At 37.9% G+C, this 19,448-nt stretch overlaps 1 protein-coding gene across 16 annotated transcripts in view; it reads right to left on the bottom strand.

Moving 5' to 3' along the window:
* Nucleotides 1–19,448, bottom strand: part of Dram2 (DNA damage regulated autophagy modulator 2) — a 63,851-nt gene that overhangs the window by 38,030 nt on the left and 6,373 nt on the right. For 14 of the 16 annotated variants that reach the window (XR_008216325.1, XR_008216323.1, XR_008216324.1 and 11 more), the window contains 6 exons: nt 15,931–16,075; nt 9,739–9,806; nt 8,160–8,299; nt 2,571–2,748; nt 1,749–1,831; nt 416–508 (listed from right to left, as the gene is read on the bottom strand). Coding sequence is in view for 13 of the 16 variants with exons in the window: in XM_052730533.1 (XP_052586493.1) it covers nt 416–508; nt 1,749–1,831; nt 2,571–2,748; nt 8,160–8,299; nt 9,739–9,806; nt 15,931–16,061 (693 nt within the window). In the remaining 3 variants the exon portion in view is untranslated. Of the gene's footprint in view, nt 1–415; nt 509–1,748; nt 1,832–2,570; nt 2,749–8,159; nt 8,300–9,738; nt 9,807–15,930; nt 16,076–17,368; nt 17,485–19,448 lie in introns of all 16 variants that reach the window. The other 2 variants (XM_052730535.1, XM_052730540.1) reach the window with 2 other exon arrangements.

Genomic DNA, 19,448 nt, shown 5'->3' with positions numbered 1-19,448 from the left:
GAGATAAAAACTGATCTAATGGGGAAGAGGAAGTCACTGCCACAGGCATCATCCTAGCACCAACTGAAATGGGAAAATCACCCTATTGCCTCAGTAAGCTTCCTGTTTTTCTTTTGTAGTTTTTTTGTGAAATATTGTGTTAGGGCTGGGCCTATGTGAATGCACCAGATTATAGAAGTCTATCAAATAATTTCTTCAGATATGCTTTGCAATTCCATTATCAAGGCTGAAATTTACTTGCAACATACTACTTCCTCAAATCCAGAAATAATTTCACCAGGAGTTACTCTTCTATCACTTTCTCTGGTACCAGATTTTAAATTGCTCATTTTCAAAAAGGACAGGGAATCTGCCAATGACATATCCTGCTATTCCACATGAAGTTCTACTGAATAAAATTGAAACTATTTTTTACCTGAAAATCACGAATATAAGTCAGGAAAAATCCGAAGAAGGAAAATGACATAGACCATTCTGCTGCAGTAGTGACCATATGAAGCACATAACCCTTGAGTCAAAGAGGAAAAACAGGATAGTTCTGTGAAGTTTTATTCACAATTATTCAAATAATCTATAGTATTTTTCAAATTAAGCAACATCAAATTCTTATAGGCCAATCTTCCCTCTGATAATCAACCTTTGAATGTGTTTTGAGAATTGCAGTAGCTGTTAGGAATATATCTCCTAAACCATACTAGATGTCTGAGTTTCACTTAGAACAAATATAATTTCCATTAAATAACCAAAACAAAACAGAATCTACACTGTACAACCAAGGAGTTACTTCTTCCCCCTGAGCTATAAGATTGATAAATCAACACATGTAATCCTTACACTTAGGAGGCTGAGGAAAGATCACAAATTTAATGTCAGCTAGACCATAGAGTGAAATTAAATATACCCCCCCCACCAAACAACAAGTTGTGCCTAGCTTTTACAAGACCCTTTGTTTGATGCCCAACATTGTAAGTCTTTAAAAAGTATATTTGGAGGGAGTCTGGGGAGATGCTCAGTTGTTAGTGCTTGTTGTGTAAATGTGAGGACCTTCATTCTCTCACCAGAACCACACAAAAAGCCAGTGTGAAGGTGCATGTGTCTGAGACCCTAGAACCAAGGAGGTGGAACCAGGCAATTGTTGGAGGTGGTGGCCAGACACCACAGCCACATCAGCGACCTCTAGGCCAGTGAAATACTCTGTCTCAAAAAACGAGCTGTATAGAACCTGAGGAATGACACCTGAGATTGTCCTCTGGCTTTCAGGTGTGTATACACATGTGCAAGTGTGCACACACACACACCCACACACACACACACACACACACAAAGTGCATGAGTGTGAATGTATCTGCATAAAATTCATAAAAATGACACTAGGAAAAGTTCAAGAATACTCACTATAAACTTTCATAAGGATTATTTTTAGAGTTTGTATACTAACTTGTAACATATGATACAGGGCTGGAGAGATGGCCCAGTGGTTAGAATGCTTGCTGCTCTTCCAGAGGAACCAAGTTTGGCTCCCAGCTCCCATGTTGGGCAGTTCCTATTTGCATGTAAATATAGCTCAAAGGGATCCAACGCCCTCTTCTTGTCTGTGTAGGCATCCATGCATACATGACATACAGATACACACAAATAAATTTAAAATGAAAATAAATCCTTAAAAAAAATCACACACACACACACACACACACACACACACACACACACACACACACACACACATTTTATAAACTTTAAGCTCTTACTTTGTCCTCGGGGTTCCAGTGTAGTTTCTGTACTACATCAGCACCAAAATCACTACTGTACAAAACTGATGAGCAAGTCAGCACTATAAAAAAGTCAAGGAAGAATCTCAGAGACTTGAAGGTTTAAACCTGTAAATCCTAACCAAAAAAAAAAAAAAAATCACTTTAAAGGCTAGCTTACACATTTGTTGCTATGGTCCAATCCTATTCCTTTAAATAATTAATGTCACATGGCAGTATTAAAACTAAAGATCTACTCAGAGGGCCCCCAGGAAATGATTTACACCATCACACCCTTCCTGCTTTGATCAAAAACTAGCAGCTCTACCATAAATTTCCACTGAATAATTTTCTCAAGTGAGCATAACAATTCTTACTTGATTTCTCTGAAATATGACTATGCTAAACATTATTTTTGTTCCTGACTCAATTACTTAATTTCTGTCTAAATTTCTTGAATAACAGTCTTTAGCATAGAGTGACTTTAAAGGGGTGTGGGGTACTGGAGTAACACCTCAGCATTTAAAAACACATACATGTTGCTTTTGCAGAGGACCAAGTTCTGATTCCCAGCACCCACATGGTGTCTCACAACCATCCGTAAGTTCAATTCCATGGTATCTGACACCCTCTTCGGATACTGCTCACTACTAGGTTTGCACACGGTGCACATACATACATGTAGGTAAAAACCCACACACAGAAAATAATCTAAAGATATTACAGTTAACAACCTGGTACTTACACTGTGCCTGTTGTACTCACTTGTCTTGTCATTCTATTCTCTTTGAATAGCAAACCACACTTTACAACAAAGGATACTGCTAAGTGCACTTACTCCACACCAGATAACCAGCAGCAGTCTGACCCAGAAGACTTGTTTGCTGTGAATTTTAGGTTGCATTTGGTAGGAAAGGATGGTCTGAACAAACATGTATAATGAACCCATACCAAAGGCAAGCACACTTCCACATACATGTGCAACAAATAGTGTTGATTTCTGAGAAGCAGAAAAACGAAGTCAGTCAACGAGAGAAACTCACAACACATCAACAACATATCATTTAATAGCACAAGCCAGATAATTCAATAGGGCCAAGTGGGGAAACTGCGGATTTCACAAATTACTTCCCCAAAGCACTGGAAGATTATAATGAAACCAGATGACTTCATTTGCCAACAATAAAAATGGAAACAAGTATCCATGTATTTTTTTTTGTTTTACTTATTTAACATTTTTATTGGGTCCTATTAAGTGTCAAATACTTTTAAAAGCCATTCATATGCAAATGAATGAAATAGACACGTACCCCTCACAGTTTATAGTCTGGTGAAGGTACATAAAAACAAACAATAAACGTCAGAAATAAGGACATCCATAGTAAGGTACAAAATGGTAATAATAATAGAAAAAGGCAAGTAGGTTAAAGAGCAGAGAGCTAGGCACATCTGGGGAAGAGAGTTTAAATTTAAATGTAATTTAAGGCCTTCATGGCTCAAGTTTGTTATTGATTATGCCACAGGGATTACTATTAGTTTGTATTGATTATTCCAAAGGGATTATTGTAAGTTACAGTGTTTTCACCTTATTTATTTACATTCAATTTCTAGCATCATATGTTCCATTTGTTTAAAAGTGACAACTGTCAACCTCAAATTTCTACAATCAACTTTTTAAATCAAATTTTGGTTGAATCACTGTTTTTGTTTTAATTGGTGGTGTTTGTGCTTCCCTTGGTAGAAAAGGCACATCCAATACTTGGCACCAAGGGAGCATAATCACTAAGAAAACAAAGGAGGGGCAGGGTTCGGGTTCCTTCTTTTACATCAGCTGTATAATCCACAAATCCAGTTGATCTTGTATCTCTCAAATGATTGCTACAAGTGATTCTCAATGTACAGAAATCAGAGATTTTGATTTCTCAAAGGTACCAGTTTCTTTTCTCAGTGAGAGTGAGCTAGTTGCTTGAAGGCTTGGTTATTGTATCTGATAAAGCTAAATACAGACATAGCAGAATCAATGTCAGTACACAGTTCCTTAACAAAATCCTTGAATTAAAGGCAAAAACTAAGGAAAAGAGGGAAAGTATTTGTATAAAAACTGAAATGGAGGCGTATAAAATTAAATGGAAACAGGGAAGGAAGAAGAAGGTAAGGAGGGACAACTAACACTAACAGCCACTTCGAGGGGCCTTACAGAAACCTACTACAGTAGAAGCTTCTTAAAATATATACGTATATGAAAGAAATCTAAATGGAATCACCAAATAACAGGGGGAAACAAAGCCCCAAGAAAACATCGCTTGCCATCAAGTGAAACCTCCAGTGCCAGGAAAGGTTTACATCTAATTGAGTTGTTGGCCAAAGGGGCCCCATGAGAACACCCAAATCACTCAGGCTATTACCAAAGCAATTGGTTGCTCTCCACAAACTGATGGTAAGGCGCTATTGCTGAAGACAACACCTACAAGTCTCACTGAACATGGAGAAGCCATGCTGTTACCTAACTAGAGCCTTTACACCTACTGACTATGTTCATGGTACTGAACGGTACTCTACATGCTACCTAAGGAGAGACGTAAATACCAATCCAGCTGCAAACCCTTCATTCTACAACGGTGACCTGCCTGAAAGTTACACTGGTTCAATAGTGGAACAAAAGTTCTAGGAGTAATCAACCACTAGCTGATTGGATTTAAGGCCCACTTCATGAGATAGAACCCATGCCTGACACTGCTTGGGTGGCCAAGAACCTAAGAATAGATAGGTCATGGACCTAGGGGAAAACCAAATACTACTGCTCTACTAAAGGGACATAGCAATAAAAATGACTCTTTATGACATTCTGCTATATTCATAGGTCAGTGTTTCACTCAGCTATAATCAGAGAAGCTTCCTCCTGCAGGAGATGGGAATGAATATTGAGACCCATAGTTGGACAATATGCAGAGATTAAGAGACCTTAGAACACTAAGTCCCAAATGGGATGTCTTCATCAAATCCCTTCCCTCAGGGTCAGGGAACTATGTAGAGGAGGAGATGGAAAGAGCATTACAGCCCGTGGGGATAGAAGAAATCAAGGAAACGGTGCTTTCCAGACACAACAGAACTGACACACATAGCAACTCACGGAGACTAGCAGCATGCATGGGGTCTGTACAGGTCCAAGCCGGATGGGGTTCCAGCACTGAGAGAGGAAGTAGACTTGTGCCCCCATCCTTAACCAGAAAGCTATCTCAAATTAACAACTGCTCACAAACGAAAAATTAATTTTCTCCAATGGAGTTTCAGTGGAGTCTCTGCTAGGTATACAAAGCACACTTAAGGGCAGGCCCCATGCTCAGCAGTAGATGACTAACACAAAACAAATATCATGGTATTTTGGAGATTTTTTTTGTCTCATAATGCTTTGTTTGGACATTTTTTACCTTACTGGTCTTTTGTTTATGTTATGGTTCCCAATTTTGTGTTTAAATGAACTTTGTGTGTTTAAATGGCCCACGTGTGTATGTGTGTGTGTGTGTGCATGTGTGTGTGTGTGTGTGTGTGTGTGTGTGTGTGTGTGTGTGTGTTTCTCCTACCTTTTCTGTATTTTTGTTTGTTTTATTTTGGTTCATTTGTCTTTTGTTTTTTTCTTTTGTCTGTTTGTTTTCTACAGAAAGAAAGAAGGTGTGGAGTTAGAGAGCTGGATGGGTGGAGAGGTGGGGAGGATCTGGGAGGAGATGAGGGAGGGGAAACTGTGATTAGAATATATTGTATTAAAAGAAAATTATTTTCAATTTTGAAAAGTTCAACAATATACATGAGAAGTTTTCAGCTTACTTGTATAAATAAACTAAATATTAAAAAACAAACCTGCAGCTTATTATATCTAGTTTCATAATTTTAGAAATTGGGAAACAAAGGAAAAAGAGCTTAAGGTTAATATAGACTGTTGGGATGAGACGTGAAAGCTCTGGGCTGCCAGTTGTATAGAAGAGCATGAAAGAACCAGGTGGTGGTGGCACACGCCTTTAATCCCAGCACTTAGGAGGTAGAGCCAGGCAGATCTCTGTGAGTTTGAGGCCAGCCTGGTCTACAGAGTGAGATCCAGGACAGGCACCAAAACTACACAGAGAAACCTTGTCTTGAAAAACAAAAACAAAAACAAAACAAAAACACAACAACAAAAAGAAGAGCATGAAAGAGAATCAACCCAACTAATACTTCGACTTTGAGAGATTTTCTTTTTGAGGCTATCCAATTCATGGTATTTCATATGACAACCCTAGAAAGCTAAACCAGATCTCCCTGTTTACCAATCTCTTCCAAACCTCCTGAAGGATAAATCTCCCAGAAGGGAAACATTCTCGTAAGTGCACACTGAGGACTCTTACCACTCACTATCCATTTTGTTGAATATTACATACACACTATTCAAAGGCATTCAATTTATATTAAATTATATTTTCAAATACCACATTCTAATAATTATTGGGCTTCCCCTCGAATACAAGCAACCATATGATAAGAGGTCTTTTCCCCAACCGTTTTAGTACTTTCAGTGTTTCTCAAAAAGTTCCTAAATAACTAATGAGAGCTTGCCTGCACTAAGTAGTGTGCTAGGTGCTGGAGTTACAGTGGTGAGCAAACCACTGCACTTATGATTAGTGAGACATACATCAGTAATAATAATAATAATAATAATAGGAAAATGGAAACAACTACTGATTAAAAAAAAACTAGAACCCAGTAAGAAGTATAAAGGATGAGTTTTCCAAGACTAGAGAACATAAAAAGAGAAAACTCAGAATATATTGCAGTAGAACCCAGAAAAAAGATTTCCTAGGAAAATGTAGTCTACACTGAGGCCTAGATCTTAAGATTGAGGCTTGTAGCATGCTCAAGTACCTATGTAAAGGAGTTAAATAAACCTGCTTTATTTAAGGAACAACAACAAAATGGGCCAGCATTATACACAGTGGCAATGTTAAGAACACAGTGATAAAAAAATGAGGCTAGAGAACCAGATTAGAGAGGACTTTTAATCAGATTCAATATCCAAGTTTATCAAATTATTCTTTCTTAATATAAATTCTTTGGAGCTTTAGCAAGACAACAGAGAATCTTTTGTTTTTTGAGAATTGAGTACAGGAAGTAAGAGTGAATACAGATGAACAATTCCTTCAAAAGGAATTGGCATGAAAGGAAGGAGAAATGAAAATAATGAGAAGTAGAAGCATCTAAGAAATATTTATGAGGAAAATCAGTAAGTCATCACCATATTCAAAATAGTGCTAAACTCTCCTCCAAGCACCTCCCCTAAAAACATTATAAAGGAGGATAAAAGGTAGGTGATAATATTCACCACTTTAAGTGGCAAGACCTTACATAGGGAAGAAGGGGAGCAGGTGGATATTTGGGTGATGCTAGTATCTACTGTGGTGACATTTTGTTTGTGCTCTAACAAATAAAGCTGGAGATCAGAAGGCAGAGCTAGCCACTAGGTAACCATAGAGGCCAGGCAGTGGTGGCACACACCTTTAATCCCAGCACTTGGGAGGTGGAGACAGGAAGTGATATGACTGGGCAGAGAGAGGAATATAAGATGGGAGGGAGACAGGAGCTCGACCCCTTCAGGCTGAGAAGCTGGTGAGGTAAGAAGTGGCTGTGGCTTGCTCCTTTGTTTCTCTGATCTTTCAGCATTTATCCCTATATTTTTTATTTTTATTAATAAGACCAACTAGGATTCAAGGTACAGTCTAGAGGCTAAAAATGAAGTCATGAGTAAAAGTCAGAATGTTCAAGATGTCCAAAGTTGAAGTAGGAGGTATAATCAAGAGAGTGATCTGCTGGGCGGTGGTGGCGCACGCCTTTAATCCCAGCACTCGGGAGGCAAAGCCAGGCTGGGCTACCAAGTGAGTTCCAAGAAAGGCGCAAAGCTACACAGAGAAACCCTGTCTCGAAAAACCAAAAAAAATAAATAAATAAATAAAAATATAAATATAAATAAATAAATAAATGAATAAAAAGAGAGTGATCTGATCCAAAATGCCAAGAGGACTGGTATGGTGATGTGAATTAGAATGAATGCAGAAAACAAAACACAAAGTTTAGATCCACAATGTGTCATTTATAATGTATATCAGTTCTGTCTGATCTTGAGGTAACCTCCAACAAAGTATAATGAAGTCTGTCTAGTTACTATCCTGACTGTATTGACAAATAGTTCTAAGTATTTATGTTTGTTCAGATCATTGAATATGGGTTACTCTAATAGTGAAAGTAGCTGTTTCTAAAATGGTCAAATACATCTTAATTCTGTTAGGTGAAGAGGCAGGAGCAGCATGTGACTGAACAGCTCGGCTTTTCATTTTACCACAGACACCCAAGCATTTCGAGAAAATACCCATGCTTGGTTAAAAAACAAACCTGGAAATTTGCCACAAGAGAAAGTCCTAAACAACTCAGTATCCCGAGTACAAGGCCAGCTTTGTTGAATTTGATGATAAGGTTCTCTTCAGGATTCAATGCTTGAACTTGTTTGTAACGAACATACATGGTAGCAAGACCTGGGAAAAGAGAATTTGAAAAACAACGAAGTAATGAGTAACTAGGGGAATAAAATTCCAGAGAAGAGTTCACAAAGGTCAGCTGCTATCCAGAAACACAGTTTGTCCTTTGAACATTAACTTGAAAGGAGAACACAAAAACAGGTGTAGATTTTAGAGAACTTTTATAGTCATACCATAGAACTATTTGAATCTCTGTACACCTGAGCAAGACATTTGCCTTCCCTGGGCCTCATGTCTACAGTTATTTAGCATAAAACTTTGAAAATAAGTTTGATGTCTTTTGAAAAAAGCTCTTATGACATTCTTATTATATTAAACACATAATATTTTTAGGTTTAGCATCAAAATCAACAGTAGAATCCAGATGGGACATGCATAGATAAAATAAAATTTCCCTCCTCATTTCTGTACTGTTTTAGTTCAGGTTACCCTTGGTGGGCTCATGTAGGCACAACAGTCAGTTACACAAGAAGATAGAGGCTGCTTTATATACTCTTGTTTCAAGAAAGGTCCAATCAAATGTTCTACTGCAGAGTTATTGCCAAACAACTCAGGAGTATAATAAACACGACAGATACATGCTTTGTGGATATGTTTCTAAAGAGTGTAAAGAGAAAACATATTTTTATGAATTACTTTTCTTCTATTTTTTCAATGTTCTGCTACATTTATTTATTTATTTTGTGTGTGTGTGCCACTAGACAGTCTTTGGGAGCTGATTCTCTCCTTCCCCCAGGTAGGTTCTGGGGATGGAACTCAAGGTCCTCAGGCTCAGTAGCAAGTACCTTTACCTCCTGAGCCATCTCACCAGTCCTAATTTCTTTTTTCACACAAGAAAATAATATGTACTGAATTGCCAGATGAAATTATTCTAAATGACCAAATTTGATCATAAAATATTTTACTAAATTAATAATAATATGACTCACAAAAAGAGCTTGAATATAATCCACTACAGTAAATTCCATGGCATTAGAATATTAATCAAAAGTGAAAACATAATTCCATGTCTACTTTTAAACTGTTTTTCATGAAAGAACTTAGTAGTCATCAGTTTTACCTACAGTTCTTAATTTCACACCGGCTGTTCAAGAAGTCTAGCTAAGAGGCCCAAAGGAAGGTTTGGTTGTGTTTGGAACCTCCATTTAGATAAGAAGTCAAATAACCATATGATAGTTCTTCAGAGTGTATTTCTATAGTTTGGCATTTCTATCTTTTTTTTTTTTTTCTTGGAAGGCAGAAATGCTTACCACTGTATAACCAAGAGTTTTCTTTCTTTCTTTTTTTTTTTAAGAACATAACTACAATCCATAATTTAGTAGTAACACATTCTCAACTATAGAATAGAAAGTAAGCAGTGATATAATTTTTATGAAGGAAACATCAATTTGACTATTCATTTGAGGGCTAAAACCATTCTCACTTCTATTACTTACCTAAAACTGCAGCAATATTTAGCATTACTCCAAAGAGGCATCTTTCTGGAGCTACTGTACCAGTGTCACTGAAAGACAAAAAGAAAGTATGTAGGCTTCTTACACTAAATATCCTACCATACATAACAAGGGCTACTTTAAAATCCTTTATCTTTTAAAAGCCCCTCAACTCAACTCATATATTTATAAGGAGAACATAATTTGAGTTTATAAATATCTACCTTTTTTTTTATTATTTCAGATCTTTTTATTTCCACATAGCAGAAATCGACAGAAACCAATTTAAAAAAGGATTATTCTTAATATGTTAAATGCACATTCTGCACTTATCTAAAATTAGGCACAAATATATCAATGCATCAGCCTCACCAGAATATTCTGTAAGCAGCACTGGCCCTTTCATAGCTCTTGTCTCTTTGTACCTGTAGTTGATTGCCTATACTTCAATTAACACCTGTTCATCAACTATCATTAAAAATACTTATCAAACACCATTCATCAGTTATTGTCCTATAGTTAGGGTTTTTACTACTGTGAAGAGACACAATGGCCAACTCTTAGAAAAACATTTAATTTGAGCTGGCTTACAGGTTCAGAGGTTCAGTTCATTATCATCATGGCAGGAAGCATGGCAGCATGCAGGCAGACATGGTGTTGGAGAAGGAGCCAAGGATTTTACATCTGGATCAGCAGGCAGCAGGAAGAAGAGAGTGACACTAGGCCTGGCTTGAGATTCTGAAACCCCAAAGCCTGGTGACACACTTCCTCCAACAAAGCCATGCCTCCTAGTAGTGCCACTCCCTATGGGCCTATGAGGGCCATTTTCATTTAAACTTCTGTAGTTATCATTTCTGGGACAGGAGTAGAGAGGATAAAAAAGTCTGACAAAACCTCCACCCTCACGGAACTCACATTCAGGACCCATTTTGAGCATCTTCTTACTTTTAACCTTTGACCAGTCCTCTAGTAAACCATAACTGACAACACTCTGTCCAGGATCCTCAAAACCACTTACTACAATGCATTTCAACAGATCTTTTTACACTCTTATCCTCCAGGGCACTGTGGACTACTGCACAGACCAAGATAGAAACAAACCATTTAAAAATTGTAAATCTTTCAATACATTCTTTTATCTCCTTAACACTATTTTTTCATCTGCTAACTGGAACTATTCATTCATTCCCAGCTTTGCTGGATCAACACAAGGATGAAATAAAATGTGAGGTAATGCATGTAAACTGTCCAGCAGAGCAGAGACATCCAATAAGCATTACTGCCTTTCCTTTCTCTAAAACTACTACAAAGATTAAAAAGGCCAAGTTGTTAGTCTTGAAATAAAGTATTACAGATTATTACTGCCCTGATACAGCAGCCACTATTGCACCTTTAGGGATATCTTTGCCGTGTTGGTCATTGTTGTACTTTGTAGGCATCACAACTGGGTAGGGCTATCGATTGCTTTTCTCCTTTCGCAGCTAGCACAGCACATTCTAGTACTATGAAAGCTAGTCCTCAAGGAGCAGGCTTCCAGGTCAGATTCAGCTTGAATTCTTAGTCCTGTGTCTAAAGTGCATGGGTCTTCAGCAATAGGGACTTACCTTCACATTCTGTGAGGCAATCAAGAGCAAGAGCAATAGTTTGTACTCTTTGGGGAGTTGCTTGGAATCACCTGACCAACAACACAAAGGAAGCTTCTTATGCCTATACTTGGGTTTTTGCTAGGTAGTCTATGGCTACTGCAGGGAGAATCCTATCACTCCATGGGGCTAATTTTCATTTAAACTACATATTGGTATATACATACAGTTATATATATTATATGTAAGTTCAGATAAACATAAACTAATGAGTCCATATGGCTTTTCAAACATCTACAAAGTTATTTATTCTTCCTCCCCTCTCTTCTCTGTATTGCTCCCATACCATTTTTTCCCGCTTCACAGGACCTGTATCTTGCTACTCCCCTCTCTAGAGCTCCTTCCTTCTCATCCATAGTCCCTTTTTACTTTCTTGGTTTCTGCAATTGCTCCAGGATATGTACTCACATCTGAAGATTTGGAGCTAGGAACTTCAGATGAGAAAGAACATGCAGCATTTTTTTCTGGGTCAGGATTACCTAACTCAATATAGCCTTTTCTGGCTTGATTCATGTACCTGAACATTTCATAATTTCATTTTTCATTACAGCTTAATAGTATTTTATTGTGTATTTGTACTAGGTTTTCATTATCCATCCATTCATCAGTGGAAGGACATTTAGGTTGCTTCCATTTCCTAGCTCCTGTGGATAGACTGTTAATAAACATGGCTGAGCAAGTATCTGAGGAGCAGGATGTCAAATCCTTGAGCAATAGGCCAAGGAGTGGTACAGCTGGGTCACATAGTAGATTTATTTTTAGCTTTGTAAGAATTCTATACATTGTTTTTGCAATCCCATAAACAGTAAATGAGGGTTCACCTTTCCCTACATCCTTGCTAGCATTTCTGTCAGTTGATCTTAGCCATTTTGACTGCTGGATGATGAAATCTCAAAGGAGTTTTAATTTGCATTCTCTAATTGCTAAGGATGTTAAGTACTTTTTGAGATATTTCTTAGCCATTTTTATTTCTTTTGAATTCTGTTCAGATCTATAGCCTATTTTTAATTAGATCATTTTCTTGGCTCTTTATTTTTTTTTAGTTCTTTGCATATTTTGGATATTAATCCTTCATCAGATGTATGGCTGTCGAAGATTCTCTCCCACTGTGTGTACTCCTTCCCTGGACTGTTTCCTTTGGCGTACAGCCCAATGGCTGGCACCCCATCTGAAGCACACTACTTATAAACTCACTTTGGAAGTGAATTTTGCATTTGCTTGTGTCCTTTGGGGCTGTAACTGTTTGGATAACACCCACAAACCAAAGGAAATCCTTTTGCAGAATATTTAGCTTAACTTAGTTATATATCATGCAGATCAAAGAAATGAGTCTAAGTGGAGAATAGGTACAATTTAAATATCTTACTTTAGAGAAAGAGCTCAGAGCAAAACAGAGCTTTTCATCAGAAAAATAAAAGCAGAAGGAAATGGGGTGGGGGGAGGAGTGTCCAGGGAACTTGGAAAGGTCACAGACAAGACTGACAGAGAACTGAAACACTCAAGACACTCATTAGCTCCTAGGTTACAGAAAGCTCTGAATGCAAGAAGATAAGTTTTCAGAAGGAGAAATAAAAAATGTGGACAGGCCCTCATCAATTCAAACATGCACCTTCTTGCAGAGTTACAAGGAATTTGTCTGGCTCCTTTGGTTGTATGCTTCTCTAACAAAAGGGTAATTGCCAAATTATTACTAGAAATGAACTCCTGAAATCATAAAAAATTGTTGGTTTTATGAACATCTCTAAGTGCACCCAATTTGTGTATGACCTTTGTGTGTTATCGCCATTATAGAAACCATAGCCATAAGGTACCCCTTCTGAAGTCCACTTATTTGCCAAAGCATAAAAACTCGTCTGTTTTAATGGCTCAACTGAACCTTCTGGTTTATCACTTTTTTTTTAAAGTTGATGTTTTCTGTGTTAGAAGGGTTATCTACCAGAAACAAATGAGGAAATGAAACAATTGCAACAAATACAAAGGTTAGACAAAGGTTAAAAAAAAAAAGTAGTTCATTCAGTGTCTCTAAGATGTTTCAAAGGCTTCTGCTATATTCCAGGTGGAATCATTTGGATGAAAACACCAGGGCCTGCTGAGCTGTACTTGATGATGGTGTTTTTAGCACCTCTAACCCTATTTAATTCCTTTAACTCTTCCTCTCTCCCTATTTAATTCACCTTTTCCTTTCAAAAATGTTTTTAAACTTTAGTATCTTAGAAACCATAATTATTATTTTTCTCGTATTCTCTTTGTGAATGCATAAACATGTCTGGCAGTGTCAAATTCAAAGCCTTTTTACCATGTTGTCTATCCAGCAATACCACATAGAGAAATATACATATATTTCAGCACAGTATGTAAAGTTGTGCGATGGGTCTTTATTATCATATTATTTCTAAAAGCCAGAGGGGGAGATAACATCTTATTACTTTTAAAAATGAAAATTACAGAATAAGAAAAATATTACAGTAAGAAAGAGGAAAAGAAGAAAAGGGAGAAAATTCTTTAAATCATGGACGACAAAACAAAGTCTGAAAGGAAAGCTATCAACCATGTGTCACCTTCAGAGGCAGCAACTTCAGGAGTCAAAAAGGGACTTTCACTTGACTTTTCAAAATTTTTTTCACTTTGAATTCATGTTATGTGTGTATGCCTGTGGGAGCCAGAAGCAGGCATCACGTGCCCTGAAACTGGAATTACAGGAGTTGGGAGCCACTCTATGTGGGCACTGGGAACCACACATGGATCCTCTGCAACAGCTCAGCCCCACTGACTTTCTGTTTATAAGCAGCATCAACTTGTTAAGCTTGTTGCAATACTTACTTTGCTGGGGGATGTCTTTCTATACACTGTGGATATGTGCTGTTCCCATTGGTTAATAAATAAGCTGCTTTGGCCTATGGCAAGGCAACATAGAGGCAGGTGGGAAATCCACGGAGAGAGACAGGAAAGAGAAAGGTGGAGTCTAGAGAGACACCAGCACCGCCAGGAGAAGCAAGATGTGAAAGTGCCAGTAAGCCATGGCCACATGGCAACTTATAAATAAATAGAAATGGGTTAATTTAAGATATAAGAGCTAGCTAGTAAGACGCCTGCCATAGACTACAGAGTTTGTAAATAATATTAAGCCTCTGAATGATTATTTTATAAGTGGCTGAGGGACTGTTGGGGTTGGGAGGGACCAGAGGAATGCGGGGCAAGACCGGAGAAACCTTCCAACTACATTACTCACTGCTTCAATTTTAAAAAGATGGGATGAGCAGAGCTAGAAAGGTGGCTCAGAAGTTAACAGCACTTGCTGCTCTTATAAAGGACCTGGGTTCAGTTTCTAGCACTTACATGGCTGTTTCCAGTCCTCTGTAACTCCAATTCCAAGGGCTTTGATGCACTAACCTGGCTGGCATCAAGCATGTACACATACATTGCGTGATAAACACTCATAATAAAAGTGGTTATAAACACAGTACATGTAACACCCATAATTAAATTGTTAGTAGTTTTGAAATTTCAAAAATATAACTATTGATACCTATTTTGTCAGAAATATCTAGCCAGCAGGTCATGAAAAGTAAAAACAAAGTCCCTAGAATAAGACTGTAGGTATAAATCTTGGTTCCATCACTGAATAAGTTGTGTATCTTTGAGCAAAACACATACCTTTCCAGGACCTTACTTCTGTGATATAGCTATTGAGGGTGTTTGAGATTTAGTCCACAGGGAAGCATTATGGGTAGTTGGTGGGCCCTTTAAGATGTTAGGCCCAGTAAGAGGTCTGTAGGTCATTGGGCATGCACATTTAAAGGGAAATACAAAGCTCTGGACTCCTTCTTGCTTGCTTTGGCTTACAGGTCATGAGGTGAGTGCTTCTGTTCCCCTGACATTTGTCTTGCCCCAGGCTCAAAGCAATAGGACTGATTAATCATGGTCTGATACCTCTACAATTGTGAGACAAAGCAAACCTTTTCTCCTTTAGTTGGTTATTTCAGATTTATATTACAGTAACAGAGGATGACTACAGGGCCTTTCTTCTTAAATGGGGATAAATTTCTCTACCTCACATGGATGATATATGGACTCGATTACCCAAGGCATGAAGAGGACTTAGAACATTACCTTTTCACACAATAAATCAGTAACTATTTGCCAGTACTACTACATTTTCCTAATACTACTATTGTGTACAACTTTTTGAACTTTAAGAGGAAAGTAATTCTAATTCTAATTTCTGAGGCAAGCTCAAGCAATTTTTTAAAAGACAAGTTACTAAAAGATTAGCATCTATGACTCATCCCACTGTTCCCATTTTTCTCCATTGTATGGAGAAAATCAAATGCAAGTTCTATTTTATGTTCCCTTTGCTATAATGGCAGCATAAAAACTTGAATTTTCAAATGGAAATTGAAAGGCCATATTCAATGAACACTATGAACTAGTTATAAAGACTCTCCGTGGTCTGGGAAAGTAGCTTGGTGGCAGGGCACTTACTTAGACCTGTGTTCCAATTCCAGTCCTGAAGCTGGGAGTTACTTCTAAATGACCAATATGTTTCACTGACCTGATATAGGGCAATGCAGGATCAACATGGTGGAGTGTTATTGCAGTGATGTATGAGAATACGAAGGTAGCAAATGTCCAAATTACAAGTACTGATGGCAGGAAACTGAGGCCTTGCTGAAACCACCACATTTCAAACAGGTTGTCTACAGCAGAAAATACAAATGAGAAACAGTAATGGATAAGTTTTCCCACTCGTTGTTAGTCACTCACTCCCTAAAACTTGCATTCTTGATGTGCAAGCATCCCCACACCTGTATGTACTCTTATCCCACAAGCCTCCTCACCATACCATTCCAGCACCTCTTCATTTTTCAGAACTAAGACTCACCCACTGGCCACAGCCGGAAACTTGCTTTCTACCTCATCATTTCACACATAACTAAGTCCCAATCCTGACTCTTCTCCTTTATTTCTGTGCAATCTACCTTCTCTCTCCATCTTCACTGCTACTACTCTACCTAAACTGCTATCATCTTTGACCAGATTATTAGAATAACTTTCTAACTGGACCTTGCAATGCTATTAAGTATAAAGCTACCCTTCTGTATCATAAGCACCTCAATGATAACAAAATACAAAAATGTTCAAGTCCTTCATACAAAATGCATAGGATTTGCCTATAATCTACATATACCCCATACAATTTAGGTCATGTCTATATTATAATAATGTAAATCAATTAAGGCAGTTGTTACAATGTATTATTCAGACACTAAAAATATCCTTACATCTACAATACAGCTGGTTTTTTTTCCCCTAATATTCTCAACCTACAATTGGTCAAATCAGTGAATGTGGTCTTCTGTTTTCTGGGGAAAAGAAAGCAAATAAAATCTTTGTAATCTCTAGACTGGCAAATGTCTTATATACTGATGAGTTGGCTGGGCAGTGTAGCCCCTAACCACCCTTAGAAGGAAAGACTGAGGCATGATGAGAAGTTTGGGATTTTTCATACATTTCATACAATCATGCCTCTATAATGCAGTTTCAGTTCAAAATCCAAAAGAGACAAATCAGTTGAACAAAAGAAGTGGTGGAGGATGCCCATAATCCACAGTATAAATGCCAGCACAGAAGACATCTAGATGAGGGGAAGAGCTCTTGAGCTGAAGTGGGTGGTGGAGATTGTCAATTTGTGCTATATTCTACACCTGACCCATAGTTTCTCTGGTCAGGCTTTTTGGACCTCATCCCTCTCATGCAGGCCCTCATGGTAAACAAGAAATGTGGTATTTGGAGCCAAACACATTTTTTCCCTTTGTCAGCCAAGTTGTACCTAAAACCTTGAAATCCAGAGGTCAGTGACTCTCCACCTCAGTCTCAGCCTGCCTGTCTATGTATGTGTCAGTGTGCCACTCTTTCTCTGAAACAAGGTCTCAAGCATTCCAAGCTGGCTACCTTAATTGTTGGGATTCCAAGCGTATACCACACCATACCTGGTTGCTCAGGTTCTGAGGATCAAACCCAGGAGTTCGGGTATACCAGATAAGTCATCTACCAACTGAGTCGTATCAGCTTCTCAAGAAGATAGGGTCCAGAGTTTGACTTGTGACTATGGATGGTAGAGAGAAGACAGCAAAGGACAGTAGGACTTAGGGCTATTCCTGATCACAGTTCTGGTTTCCTTATCAAGACCAATGAGTGGGAGCACTGCAGCCAGAACAGGATGACAAGAAAGACATCTGCTAGTAAATCTGCCCAAGCACCAGGGCTTTCACTGTGATCTACAGTAGCCTGGAGAACACGGGAAGTTGATAGGCAGAAAGCTTGCAAAAGGCTATGTTGATGGTAAAGGGGAAGTAGAGGAATATTTGCATGACAGCAGAGTTCCCATGACTGAGATGCAGCTGCTTTGCTATTTCAAGAAACTTTTCTTTATTTCCCTACACAAAGAGAAGAACTACTTGCTGGACCTGCCTGTGAGCAATATGTCCATGGATGGTACAAAATTGAGCCACCTGGGCCCCAAGGTGCTCAGTAAACTAAGTGTCAGAAGAATACAACTATCCAGAAGCGTGGGTTCAGTGACTGCAGACACACCACAGAGGAACACACTGCTTACCTGAGGCTATCATCACCTCCACACCTACTCTACACATTTTTGTTTTTAATTATTTTATGTGTATGAGTGTTTTGCTTGCATATATGTCTGTGTATGTATCCCCGGTGCCTTGAGAGGTCAGAAGAGAGTGTTGGATCCCTTGGAGTTGGAGTTACAGTTAGATGGTTGTAAGCTGCTCTGTGGGTGCTGGGAATTGAACCTAAGTCCTCTTCTCCTCTGGAAGAACACCCAGTGCTCTGAACAGCCTAGTCATCTCTCCAGCTCCAATCTCTACACATTTTTTCACGTCTAGCTCTAGCTAAATGTCCTTTCTGTTTCCAGCAGCAGCCTGTACATCACCAACAACACCACCAATCACACTGAATAGTAACATCTTGTTTGGTTTTCCTTTCTTATTAAACTTCAGTTTTAGAAGAACAAGAAAGAGTTGTTTTAGAAGCCAGAAACTATTATATTTCCAGCTCCTATATGAAGAATTAAAAAAAAATTCACTTAAATACATACTACATGCCATTTTCTCCTTAAACTCTAGACTGAAGATGTTATGTACTAACAAGTCAAGAATGTGAATTATCTCTTCATTTACTTAAAGTTTTAGAAATTTAATTGCTAAAAATATAAATACTTTAAAATTAAAAGTAATTGTTCCTAGTAATTCTCATTAACTTTGTAAATACCAAATCAAATTCCTTGAGTTTGAATAATGCTCTACAATCTTCTACTTCCTTGTCTCAGCCTGACTTTCCCAATGATGAAATCTCAGCCACTTGCAACTTGTCATCTGTTTCAATCATATGACTAGTTGCAAAATAAGTATATTTATATTGCTAAGTAAGTTTCTTTTCCTTTGTTCTAAAAAGCTACCAGTAAAAGCTTGAGTCAAGTAATTTCCTGTCTAAACCGTCACAATCTCCTAGGGTTTTTCTCTTTTCTACCAGTCCTTAATGTTCTATCAGCATTTTCAATTATCTATTTATTCTTCTTGCAAATTCCTTGCCAACATCCTCTAGGTGCTTTTTCTAGAGTAGGTTTTTGAGAGAATAATCTTGATAGTTACATTTCCTTAGTCAGCTCTTAAATGCTATTTTAATTCCTGTTTCCAAATAGTTCTTCTCTCAAGTCTGCAGGAATCCAGTTCTATTATTTGTTGGTTTTGCCAAGTCTTACATGTGCTTTTCTTAGAGCTTGACCTCTTAGAAACCTGCAATGTGCCAGTATATAGTCTCCAATATTTTTTGAAACAGTTTCCCGTCCCCCACAATTAGATAAAGCCAACTAATCTTTATTTAGCAAAGGAATAAAGGCAACATAATCAAGCAAAGGCTATCATGTACACAAAAGGTACTGGACCAACTTGTCCTATCTATGAAATAATAAGCCATACACTATACTTCTATAAATCATTAACTCAAAACTGATCATAGAATGCCCTATGAAATGACAAAACTACATTA

Source organism: Peromyscus californicus, unplaced genomic scaffold, assembly GCF_007827085.1.
Source record: "Peromyscus californicus insignis strain IS unplaced genomic scaffold, ASM782708v3 Scaffold_9__1_contigs__length_137607984, whole genome shotgun sequence".
In the NCBI taxonomy this organism is placed as follows: Eukaryota; Metazoa; Chordata; class Mammalia; order Rodentia; family Cricetidae; genus Peromyscus; species Peromyscus californicus.
The sequence above is the reverse complement of the archived record's forward strand: the minus strand, read 5'-3'. Positions and strand labels throughout refer to the sequence as shown.